Here is a 13,442-nt window from a genome sequence, read left to right as displayed (position 1 = left end):
TTGGCTTTTGTACACCTGAAAAGGCAATTTAGCATTTCTTAAAGGACCGAAATTGCGCTTGGGTCAATTAAGAAATGCTAAATGCTTTCGTACATCTGGTCTGTAACCAATAAATCAATGCAATCATGGATAACCTTCACTACCATCTTCTGTTAGATCAGTGTTGATGGTAAGTTGGGTGAAGATTGTTTAAAGAATGAATAACGCAGCAGCTTTATTTTTTTTTCATTTTACTGCAAATTGACTGCGACACAACTTATTGCTCAAACACGTCTTCAGACACCTACATTCAGTGATACTTAGCTCATTCTTTGCCCTATGGAAGCAGACAAAAACTCCAAGGAAGAGCAGGTGCCAACTTTGAAAAGTAAACTTTAGATAAGAATTTCATGCTTTTCCATGTAGAAAGGGATAACTCATGTATTACAGCAATGCCTTTGGCCTGAACAAAGCTTAAATGAGGTTTTCATGCAAACCTATTGTCAAGGCAAAACCTGGATTAGAAAATACTATTTTGCCTTTTGCAGTTGCTGATAAGACACCTGTCGGTATTGTATTTCTCTCAGTCAAGGCTGATCTCTTTTGTGTTATTTGTTTTTTAACACTGACAATTCGAAATGTACAGGAAGCGAAGTGGCAAAGTTGAAAGTTTATGTTTTTTTAGTGGTGCTTATTTGTTTAAGCTGTTTTAACTTGATTTAGTTGTATTTTATCTTTAAAATATAGAAATGTAATAAATGTTTTTACTGGGATGTTTAGGAGAATTGTCTCTTTTTATTTATATATATATAGATATATATATATAGATATATATAGTGTATGTAATATGTTATTTTCTGCTTAATGTACGTGCACGAAATAAAGTTTTAAACTAAGTGGCAAAGTGCTCACCATTGCCAGAGTTTGTTATGAGTGGGCAGTCATTACAAAACCTCTAAGTCATGAGGCAGAACTAACCCAATGTTTCACTGAATAGTGCAAATGTTCAAGGCAATTCATACCGTAGCCATATAGCTTGTCCCAGGACACAGCATCAAAGTCTATAAAGTAACAATGATTCCGCCTGCCCACAAACAAGGTCGACCGGCAGGACACCATAAAGCTTCACTATCCTGCCACTTTATATAAAGCCATGAGTGTTTAACAAAGCTTAATGGGCACCAAATACACCACTAGGATGTTATATAGCCACCCATTTAAAGCACAAAGAATGCTAGTGTCCAACTGGCATCTTAAATCATACTACGACAAGCTTTGAGAAACGGTAAAAATGTGTTATAGTTGGAAACATTCTGGAAGTTTGATTTGTGAACTTACATGGCCCTTTGCATTTGCATCCCTTAAGGGCCAGGCACATTCTTTAAGTGAAGGGAAAGTAGTTATTGAATAACACCGAGTCGCTCTCTCTCTCTCCCTCTTCATGCCAAAGAAAACAGGAAACTCTGAAGAATTGACATGTGCAAAGATTAAAATGCTTTAACATTGGGTGTAGATACATTTGCACAACCAGGAATAAATCCAGTAGCCCCTGCTGATTTAATTATGGCCTTGACATTTCTAACAGGTTATACAGCCTGGGTGGCACCAACTTTTTTCAGAGCACCGTAAATCAACCTATATAGAAGGTCATTTGATCCATGACGAGGCATTTTCTTTTTTGTAAGTAGCATTTATTATAATAATACGGATCTCTAGCCAGCGACTGCTTCTCCGTTATGGCGGGGATGTGTTGCCCCTCCTGCCAGTAGAGACAAACAAAAAAGAAAATGATAATGGCAGGTTTATCATTTTATTTTTCGTTAGTATCCGAGTCTTGGCGACGGGGCCATAGGAAGAATGGTGGAGGAGTGGTGGGCACTGTTGTCGGTGCGCATGTCGGTTTGGCTGGCTGTCTTAGGTCAGCCAAACGGACATGCGCGTTGACATCTTTCCAAACCAGCTGCACTGCTGGGTGGAGAACAACAGCAGGCACAGGGTCCCAGTCCCCCTAGGCGTGCAAAACCAGTCCGCTCTGCTCAATCCAGATGCTGTTCTGATGGGTATTACCTGCATGCATGCACTGTCTGGATTGGCAGTAGGGGAGTCTGGGAGCCTCAGCCTGTGCACAAACAGCAGAAGAGCAGCAAATGACGAGCGGCAGGTAAATTATCTTTTTTTGTTTTATTATTGCTTCCCCCATGCTTCCCCCTACCTTTCCCCAACACAAGCCGCTACAGACTCTACCACTACTGCAGTTGTTTTGGGTTGTCAGGCACTGAAGCTAAACATGTCCTCAACTTAAACAGATGGGACAATACTCCCTCTGCTCCAAAAGTGCTTCACGGGTTACAAGTGGCCCAAAGAATATCCCTTAAAGATCTCTGCAATGCTCACTGGGTGCTCCATGAGATGGGATCGATTTTCCTAAAATTCAAAATCAGAACATACCACCAAAAGAGAAGCCTCAGATCACTAATGGCCCCACTAACAATAATCCCTCCTTACCATAGAAATAGCATGGGAGGTAACAGATTCTTAATTAGTACAGACATGTAATTAATGGAATAAACTACAGAGGAAAATCAGATCCATTAACAATGATTTGCAGATCTGAAGTTCCAAAAAGACCTGTTTTTTTCCTACAACCAAGACCCAGGCGCATCCAAGGCCGATATTTGCGGTTTAAAACTGCAGCGTCCCCCAAGAATCCTTGCTGAGCCCCACCCTCTTCAACCTCTACATGACCCCACTAGGTGCCATTGTCAGAAGCCACATACTCAACATCGTCTCCTACGCCGAAGACAGCCAACTGATAGTCCCTCACCAATAACCCGACCACTGCCAAGACCAATTTTCACAAAGAAAAGAAAGCAGTCGGCACCTGGATGAAAAATAGTTGCCTCAAACTGAACTCAGACAAAACAGAAGCCCTCATCCTCGGCTCCACACCTTCTGCCTGGAACGAGCCCTGGGGGCCCACCACCCTCAGAAACGCCCCCACCGACCACGCCCGCAACCTCGGCAGCTTCTTAGACTCATCGCTCTCAATGGACCAACAGATGAGCGCAGTCTCTTCGGGTTGCTTCCATATCCTGCGCATGCTTCGAAAAATCTACAAGTGGGTCCCCACCGAAGCCGGAAGGACAGTCACCCAGGCACTTGTCAGCAGCCGCCTCGACTACAGCTATGCACTCTAAGCCGGAACCACAGCCAAGACCCAGAAAACACTACAAAGCATCCAGAATGCCCCTGCCCGTCTCATCAAGAATGCCCCATGATACAGCCACACCACTGCCCTTCTAAGAGACCTACACTGGCTGCCAATCGACAAGAGAATCACCTTCAAGCTCCTGACCCACACCTACAAGGGCGTACATGACGCGCACCAGCCTACCTCAACCACAGACTCTCCTTCTACACTCCCGCCAGACAACTCTGCTCTGCCGAACAGGCCCTCGCCAACGTCTCCCACATCCGGGAAAACCACAGCCGGAGGAAGATCCTTCTCCCACATTGCCGCCAAGACCAGGAACACCCTCCCCATCCACCTCAGGCAATCTCCCACCCTGTCTCAGTTCAGGAAGGACCTCAAGACTTGGCTCTTCAACTGATCCTCAGCACCCCCTCCTCCCTATGCACCTTGTGACCCTCACGGGTGAAAAGCCATGCTTTACAAATCCTTGATTGATTGATTGACTGAAAAACAAATCTTCCCACTTCTCTGCTTTCTACCTCACACATAAAAAGCTCCTGTATACAGCTGCAGCAAGTTGGTGCAGTAAGTTGGCAATACACTCTCTGGGCAGCTTACACAAAACCAATACTCAACATTCTCTCACCAATGCACCCTCGAATTAGAAGCACTACACTCTGGCCTGCAGAGCACCTTGGGACTTGGACAAGAGGTAGTAAAGTTCTATAGAATTGAAACAATTCAAATGCATTACACTATATATTTAACTTTTGGATGGGTGAAGGAATAGGAAGTCTATCAAAGCTGATCTAGGTCATTCCGAAGCAGTATTCATCAAACAGTCCCATAGCCCTGCTGCACAATAATGCTAGGCTATATGTAAAATCTTTGCCACGTGAAAACACAATTCCTTCCCAGTTTCATTCGGAATGGGGGATAGGTGTGTAATAACACTGAAAGACACTGCTAAGCGTAGGGATGATCCTTGAGTCTGGTAAGTTAGTTGCTTGACGATGAGAACTGCCATGATTTAAAGATCATGGATTTAAATCCAAGCAATGCTGACTCAGTTTTCTATCCTTCTGATGGGGGTAAATGTAGTACCATTAAATTGGTAATAGCAAGAATGGATATTTAAAGTGACACGTAATAACAGAAGTGCTGCACAAAGCGCTAAACAAGATCTTCCTCAATAGTACTTGGTGCCAGGCATTGTATATTTGTAAAGGGTGAAAAGATGACTGCTTAAGAGAATGTATGGATATGGGCTAATTTTTAGATCTTTGGCGCATAACCATCATCACGATGGGGGTTTTTCTTTGCCAGCACAGCCAGAAGCATTTCTGACATGTTCTCCGGACTCTCAAGACTGCGGCCTGCAAGGGAAGCTTCTCCATCTGTTAATGGCAATGAACAATCAGCAGGAGGACAAAATGGCAGGATTGTGCAGAACACATTTTGATTTGAGATTACCCAGTGTAATGCGGCTCATGCGATCACCACTGTCTGAGATTAAGTCAAGCTTTCTTTCCATCACCTTGCCGTTTCTTTTTCAGTACATGCCCTAAGTGCGATGGGTTTACCAAGCAGGGGGTCCTGTACTCAATGTTCCATAAGACTCCAGGTATACCTAACTGAAGAGAATTAAATAGATTAAACTTGGTCTGGGGTTGCTTGTGTTACTGTCTAGAGTGCAGTATGGCCTGGGCAGTTCTTATTGAAGCAGGATCAAGACCGATTTGCACATGACAGGTCCCTTTCTGGAGTGGCATAGTGGCTGAAAAAATATGGTCTGCAATGTGTCCAGACTGAGGACCAGAGGTTGAGATTAATTCAAGAATTCCTTCCATCACCTTGATTATCATAGTTACCAGTAAGACATCATCATCTTTTTATTCCAGGCTCATTTTTATTTCAGGTACAGAATGTATTAAGATTAGCAATCTAGTTAAGATATTGTGAACCATATCTTAACATATCATGAGCATCTGCTCCAGTTTCTTGTGCCGCTCTATATTCATTGTAATGCTCTTGTCGGGATGCATATTTGATTTTTAGCCAAACCATGGATTAGCTATGATTGTCACGTGCTCCCATGGGTAGCTTGCTCGATGAGACCATAGCTATTTGATAGGTGTTGCCAGAGTAGCCTTTGCCACCAGATACGTTTGCCCTTGGGACTCTAAATGACAAACATTTGCTCAAGTTGCCCTGATAACTGAGCATTTTGCTGAGCAAAGCCCTGAATCGCTTCTGAGTTTAGTAGGGCTAAAAAAAATTTTTAGGGCGTTTTAAAGTTCTCTTTATCCTCAGGGGAGTGTTTGCTGGGTGTGCTGGTAGACTGCCTTTATGAGATTTCTGACCTTAAATGTTTCTTTCACTCTCTTGATGTCAAGAACTCTATTCGTGAGGTTAGTTTTATTGGCAAACAGAATCAGCGGTCCGCCCAGATTGAATTGAGTGGCATCTGCCAGGTAACATGAAAATTCTCACTCAATTTCTGAATTAAAATTATTTGCGTCATCACATTGTCAGTTAGGAGATAAAGGAGAAGGTGGCACCTCTGAATGGTAATAATGGAAACTCTGCCATTGTGTGAATCACACATATTTCACATATCTCCTTTTGCAGCACTGTATTTCGAAAATACATGTTAGGAAGAAAGTCTGTATAGGTTTGGCACTCCAGGCTTAGCACTAAAACTTACCACTGTTAGGAAAAAGAAACCTGTGTGACCATTCCAGACAGGGTACAAAACCTCTGTACCTACCACTGGAAAGTGAACCCAAGCACAAGAGTTAGAAGAGATGACCTGGGAAGACATGCTTTTCCCTTGAATGCATTAATATGATTCAGTTGTGTTCTCTATACTGTGTCCTTGAAGAGGGGTTTACGTGGAAGAGTAAACAGGGATACCATATGCAGCTTTGTGCCTTTGGATGGAAGCACAGTCCTCAGGGGGCTTTACTTTATCACGAGCTCCCTATACTTCGCAAATAGTGGAGCTCAACAAGTGTTATCATGTTAGCAGGTGTGGTTAAGAAATAAACATTACTTATTGCATAAAATGCGCTGCTACATGCTGGTCTCCTAGTAATAAGCCAAAGAGAAAGGGAGCTGCTTTCTGCACTAAGATGACTGCCGAGAAGTAAAACCTCAGCTCTACACGTGGATAGCTCTAAACCTGGATAAAGCTCCTCAGGAGCCTAATAACCTACATTATTCGCTGGCCACTTTCAGTGCAGCAGAAACATGCATTTGGATGACAAATGTGTACAGAGGGGTAGTCTTCAAGCACCCGCTGCCCACTAAACACTCTATTGTTCGCTATTACCATACAGTTGGGTCTTTTCACTCTGACAACAGGCAAAGAAGAATGGCATCACAGTGGGCAACAGAACCGTTCCCACGCAGAAGTCTCCCAAACAACTTTTGCTTCTTACCTTCCTAGAGATCAAGTGCAGCATAAATTGCAAACGAGCTGCTCATTCCACAACAATTTCTCAAACATGCCTTCAGATGACAAGACAGAACACTGTAGGTATGATTATGCAGTACATGAACCAGAAGGGTAAATTAATGTTTTCAAGGTAAAAACATTGCTTTGTTTTCAGTTTGAAAGAAGGCTTGAACGGAATCCAAAAGAACCTCTTATGACTGTGCCTCTTCTCTTTCAGAAAAGGAATGATTTGCGCCTATAATGAATGAGGAGCGGACCTAATGGGGGAATCTGTCTAGTTCAGCGAAACCCACGTTAGCTGAGTACACATTAGTCCCATGAAGTAATGAGGTCATAAAGAAGAGAGGTAACCGACGCTAATACCAGCCTTCTTTATTAATGATTATAATCTTCCTGAGGAGGAGGTTAGAGCTTTGTCATACACTCAAAGATTTTTGTAGCTTTCTGAGTGAAAACGTATGGTTTTTGTGACTAGGGATGAGAAACATTCACAATACTACTTGACTACTACCAAGGGGCTCACAAGAAGAGTCTTCTCCACCTGCACAAGTTTCTGGGAAATAAAACATTAGCCACCCTAAAAATCACGGGGAAAATGACACTCCCCTTTCACATGAGGATAACCGAGTGAACTGTTCCCTTCTAATACAACTGGAATTAGTGGTACATTCCTTAGAAATAACAATCACATGTGTGTCAATCTAGGTCAGAAAGACACTTAAATCGCTAATCAAGGGCCTTCACTTCCACAGATGTAGATAACGAAAGACTGTCATGTTCATTAATGAATGTTCTGCAGCCCGAAGGTCAAACCCTAAAGGCCCACTAGTGAAAATCAGAACTGGTAAATGTCTTCCTCATCTCAAACAAGAATTATACCTAGATTCCACAGAAAATGATAATATCTCCAGACCTAGGCAATAGGTTAGGTCCCGTTTTATATTCTGGAGGATACCCCTTTGTTCTGCTGATGCAAAGGAGTAAATTACTCCGTTGCCCTGGTGAAGGGACAGCCCGTCAGATTTATAAAGCACTGCCAGGAACTGCTGTCACAGTGTTTCCTGTCAATGCTTTTCAGTCTGGTGAAAGGCTCTGTGAACATGAAGGAGCCTTCCACCAAACTGTTTTCTGTTTTATTTATTTAAAAAAAGGAAATCCAGAACAGGATTTTCGTTTTGTAAATAAAAAAGATAATGCACCCCTCACCACGGGAGTCATCTCCCAGAGTCAGGGAGGCATTATTTATTTTTTGCTGCCCCTCGCCGGCAGGGTTTCCCTGGAGGTGACAAAAATGTTTTAAAAAACAGCTTTATGTCCACACATCCTAACTGGGTGAGCAGACATATAGGCTTTGGAGTAGTCACCGCCGTGGCCAAACTTAAGGTCCGTCCGTCCACATCAAAATCGGCCGAGCGGACCACTATGTTAGAGGGGAAGGAACTCAATTGCCCTTGCAATGGAGTTCCATCTCAGTCAACATATAAATAAGGCCCTCAGTCACCAAAAAAAAAAACAAATGTATGAGACCTTTCAACTCAGACACTGGTCGGGACAGGCACACTCCACAGGCATGGTTAAAGCCAATCCTGCCCTCCAGCTAAGCATAGAAACCCAACTACTAAAGATGAACTTTGTTCTCAAGAGTTGAGTTACTGTATATCGAATCAAGGTCATCTCTAAAATTATAACTATCCGTGAACCTGAAAGCATCACAGATGAAAACTTTAGGAAGACCAAGGCCCCTTAGAAGATGCATAGTCACACCTGAGAAGGACGTCAAAGCTTGCTGCATCTTCTAGAGTCATTTGTTCAATTGAAAGGATTTTGTGGCCCTGCAGGTATCACTGAAAATCTGTGGCAGCAACATTACCGAAGCAAAACACATCTTCTTTTCAAAGACTTTGTTTGCTCTGCTGAGTACAACCAAATCTTAATAAAAACGTATTCTCTGCTGGCAAACCAGCAGGGTAGAAATTAAAGGAGATAACACTTTGTAGTACAAACAGGGTAGCAAAACAAGCAAAAAAAGATAAAACGGATAAATCATATTCATGGTCTAACATTTCCCTATGTTTAGTTTTTGTACCTTTGCTGATGCATGAGGCGACGCGCCTTGGTCCAAGAGGAGAAGTGCCACTTTCTGATTATCGTAGTGTGCTGCTACATGCAGTGGAGTTAACCCACTCTAGAAACACACGCAGAAACAATTGTTGTTATAAAATAACACAAAGGACAGTGGAGTGCATTAGTGTATCTAATGTGTGCAACAATTCAAAGTGAATGTCCACCACCACACCTTAGCCATTCATGTATAATAAATTTAAAACCAAAGAGTGCCAAAACGTGCTCATACAAATTGTATCTTAAAGATGCTTGTTTGAGTTAAATGTGCATTCAAAGAGGGATGTCTTTTTCGTCCTACCTTCCCAGCAGCATCAGGCGAGGCATTTTTCTGAAGTAACAGGTTTGCAACTTCGAGTTTCCCATATTTTGCAGCCACGTGTAGAGGCGTAAACCCTTTCTGTAAGAGAAAATTGTAGCAAATACTGTGAGGCATGGGTCCATGGTGTGTAGTAGCCTTAACACTCAACACAAACTGAGGGCGTGAGTTCAGCCTCATTAAGAATAGATCCTTGTGGACAGCGCACTCCCACACTACAGCGCACAAGTGGCCAATGTGCCAGCAGAATTCTCACAAAGGATGCAAAACCTGCTAGTGAAATGTCAGCTCATATTAAGTTAGGAAACACCTTTCATGAAGGGGCATTCTGTTTCCACTCTCAGACCTCATTGCATTTCAGCACATACCATTCAGCTTTCCCCCACGTCCAAACAGCTGGATGCTGGTGTGGTCTAGTGGCTCAGTTGTTGGCCTTTGAACCTGGAGACCTAAGTTTCCAGACCAAACACTAAAATCTGATCCGAAGGTTTGTGCCTTTGTTCACATACATATCCCTGTACCAGGAAGTGAAATTTGTGAGAAGCAGAAACGTCAAACACTGCACACAGTATGTATTTAGTCCTACGCCCTTTACGTGCCACACCGGCACCTCCTGCTATCATAACCATGATGTTGCAAGCTGGTTAGATGCGGACCCAAGTGCACACAGAATGAAATGCACAGCACCCCATGCTTCCGCTACAACAGAAATATTATCCATGCATGTGCTTGTTGCTTACTGGATCTATATCCATGCAATACTTTACACATAAGCAGAGACAAACAGAGTTGGTTTTTAAACCAACAAGAATTTTATATTTAGATATGTATTGCGAATGTAGAGTTCTCGTTCACTGCAAGGCAATTGCAGAGGAAAGCCTAGCTCCAAAGGATTAGCATTTCCAGCCCTTTAGCATTTTGTAAATGTTATATTTACTTCCGTGTATGATAAGCATATATCATTGCAGCCTCCTGTCCACAGAAACTACCATTTAATTGATTCTCCCTTGTTTGATGTTACCTTGATTTATTTCTCCAAGGTTTTTGTGAAGTATACTTTTTGTCACAAAAAACACAGTTTTACAGTGTAACTTTGGTAAATTTACCACTCTAGTGAGTTGGCTCACTAGATTTTAAAACTATTAATGGAAGTAGTAAATAGGCAGTGGAGATTTAAAAACATAGACTTGAATATTAATCACTAAGAAGGTGGAAATCCAAGTCTATACGTATAACACAATGAATAATAAGGCTGTGCGGTTCTAGGGCAAAGATTCAGAGGCTACTCATTTTACAAAGAGAAAATGAAAATAAATAGTTACTTTCACCAAGAAATCTAGTCACAGTTGTGTATGTTCTCGAGGAACTGGACTACCTGATTAGCTTGGCATAATGAAATTAACGTATAGGTGTATTCTGTCTTAAGCTCTGTCCTATAACATAAAAAGCATTTTATAGCATAAAAAGCATTTTACTTAACTCTGGAAGGGACCTAAGACTATTACTTTCAATCTCGTCTGGACTTCGTCTGAGTCAACTAATCTCGAATGAGATTTCAGATTGCTGAACAAATTCGAAAAAGCATCCGAGAATTGCGAACAAATAAGGGGTAGCTAACGATCTTCTCACAGCCTTTACTTTTAACTTTCTTTGTTAAAATCTTCGAAAAGATGCTAGCCATAGACAAAGTTACATCTGTGACATAAAACCAAACACTGGGGAAATATTTCACCTCAAAGACTTTCGGTCCTTTAAATTCTGGGAAAAATGCCAAATTCTTAATTTAAATAAACAGCTAAACTCCTTAAAGGATGGAGTCGAGGCAAGTTCAATATTAACTGGTAACTCAGAAAAAGTTGAAGCTGTGAATTAGCATAACAAACAACACAACATTGACAGATGTTGAAAGGTGCGTTAGCCTGCTTCTAAGTATTACATGAGTTTGCACAAAATGAAAGCCACTGCTGATTCCTACATTAACTTTATTTATTACTACCACATAAAGCAAAATGTCTGGTATATGGAGGTGGAGGCTGGATTTAACGAAGCGGAAATGTGATCTAATAGCCATTGTCTATTATCAAGACACTGAACTGATTCAAAGTGAAAACAGTGTGCAAGCTTTGAACAAACAGAAGATTATCTGTCCATCCCAAATGTTTTTTTATTAACATTTTTCTAAGCTCAGTTGCCATCCAAGCAGAGCTTGAAAGGAGAAAAATAATTTTGCAATTTTCCAGTCGAGTCTTGAAACACAAGAAGGGTCACAGTGCCATCCACAAGGAGCTGAGAAGTGACAAAGGCTTGGCACCTTACCAGGCACAATATTACAACTTTAGATTGGTGTAAGCACTGAAACCGTTGAAAGGCCTTCTACATTTACACCCCGCTTGGAAGATAACTTAACTAATACTACACTTAAAAATGCTGGAAGAAATAAAGATATTTAGGGTGGGTAGGTTCAGAGTGTTGGTGTTGTGAATGTATTCCATGAGAAGGAACAGCTCTCCACCTAAAGACAGGGAACTATCCACTGGTCCCAACCTACGCTTTGCTCAGTTAATAAAATGTTCACTCAAGTGGTTATTTAGCTGCATCATGTTGCATTGCAAGTACATTTTCCCAAGACCGAAAACTATTATGGAGCCTTGCCAGTGGAGATGACAGCACCCTCCCTCCTCCCCCACCCTTTAGCCTTATCTGTGAACCTGACCTGCATCATTATACTGGATAAACTACTGTGGCGTGCCAAATGATACTTTTTCAAACTGCTTTGGAAAAGTGTGACATCACATAGGAAAAAGAACAAACCAAGGAACACATTTTAAATGTATGTTCAGGTCACATGTTGTGCGGATAAATAGTCATTGCACAGTAAAATGTTAGATGCTGGGGTTAAATCCTATGTAGTTAAATAAAAGTTCAGTGCACAAATGTTCCTGCAGACACTTTGAACTGGGCACTGCAGCACAAGTCAGTTCTGATGTCACGGAAGAAAATAAGTTACTTACCTCTAACTAAGTTCTTCAGTATTGGTATCTTTCCTAGATTCACATGCTTGAATCATTCCCCTTTGTCGAAGTAAGCTAGAGTCCCACGGTATCATAATAAAGCAGTATATATCACTACCATAGGCTATAATGGCAATGAAAAAGTCAGTTTAATAGCCTATATATGTCCTTTGTAAAAAAGGACCAAACTTGAACTGTAACCAATCAGGCGATAGCACCCGCTAGAACACTCCCAAAAGAGGCTGAGTCACTCAGATTTTCAAGCACAAGTGGGAATAAATAATCCAAAACTGTAAGGGGAGCCTCTCCGGGGTGTGGGTGGGTTGCATCCGAATCTATGAAAGATACCAATACTGGAGAACTGCAGTTACAGGTAAGTAATTTATTTTCAGAATAGCAAGTAGTAACTGTATTTGTATCTCTTATAGTATTAGCACAAATGTGGATGGTGGGTAAAAACATATACATAACCTTTGTCTGTAATTTAATAAATTCATATGTATGTATGTATATATATATATATATATATATATATATATATATTATATATATATAGACACAACATACATATAGCATACATTAATACATACATGCTGCATAATTAAAGACATGGACCCAAAAGAGGCTCCACTTATTGAAATAAGTAGTGTAGTAAAACCTGTCTACCTGCTGCATAACTGCCCAGTGCCGATTCCAAGTAATAATACTACATGAATTATATGCATACTTTTTCCAAGTCGCAGCACTACATATCTTCTCCAGAGGCACTTCCGCAAACAAAGTAGTTGAGGTGGAAACTGCCCTAGTTGACCGCACCCTGGTTTTCTCTGTGAGGGGCTTGCTAGTCTTTGAGTGGCAGAACTGGACTGCTGTTTAAATTCATTGAGCGATGGTTATCATTGTGACTGGAGCACCCTTACGAGTGTGTCCATCGGAGTTCAACAGTTGTTCAGTTCTCATGAGTTGTTTGGTATAATGTCAGTAGGATTTCTGACATCATTTGATACCTAGCATATGAATAGACTTAACAGCTGGTGAAGATGGATTAAGGAAGAAAGTTCAAAATATCATAGGATCAATGAGGAAAAATCCAAAGGAACCTTTGGAATAAATCTTTAGATGGGTTGTGAGAAGTACTAAATTGCTTGTGAGGCGCAAGAAGGTTCTTGAGTTGAGAAAGCCTTATCTCCTCTACCATCCTGGTCGAAGAGAGAGCTAGTAACAAGGAGGCCTTCCATGTGAGAAATATGAGGAGAGCTCTAAGAATGTGTTTGAATGAACTCTTCATGAGTTGAAATAGAACTATGTTCAGGTATCAGTCCGGGGAAGGAGCCTTTACTGGAGGAACACTGTGAATAA

General features: G+C 41.5%; 1 protein-coding gene across 34 annotated transcripts in view; it reads right to left on the bottom strand.

Moving 5' to 3' along the window:
* ANK3 (ankyrin 3) overlaps positions 1-13,442 on the bottom strand; it is a 1,678,649-nt gene that overhangs the window by 385,103 nt on the left and 1,280,104 nt on the right. For 30 of the 34 annotated variants that reach the window (XM_069240922.1, XM_069240928.1, XM_069240923.1 and 27 more), the window contains 2 exons: positions 9,055-9,153; positions 8,719-8,817 (listed from right to left, as the gene is read on the bottom strand). In XM_069240922.1, coding sequence (XP_069097023.1) covers positions 8,719-8,817; positions 9,055-9,153 — 198 coding nt within the window. The remainder of the gene's footprint in view (positions 1-8,718; positions 8,818-9,054; positions 9,154-13,442) is intronic. The other 4 variants (XM_069240940.1, XM_069240950.1, XM_069240959.1 and 1 more) reach the window with 1 other exon arrangement.

Source organism: Pleurodeles waltl, chromosome 6 (assembly GCF_031143425.1).
Source record: "Pleurodeles waltl isolate 20211129_DDA chromosome 6, aPleWal1.hap1.20221129, whole genome shotgun sequence".
Classification (NCBI taxonomy): Eukaryota; Metazoa; Chordata; class Amphibia; order Caudata; family Salamandridae; genus Pleurodeles; species Pleurodeles waltl.
The sequence above is the reverse complement of the archived record's forward strand: the minus strand, read 5'-3'. Positions and strand labels throughout refer to the sequence as shown.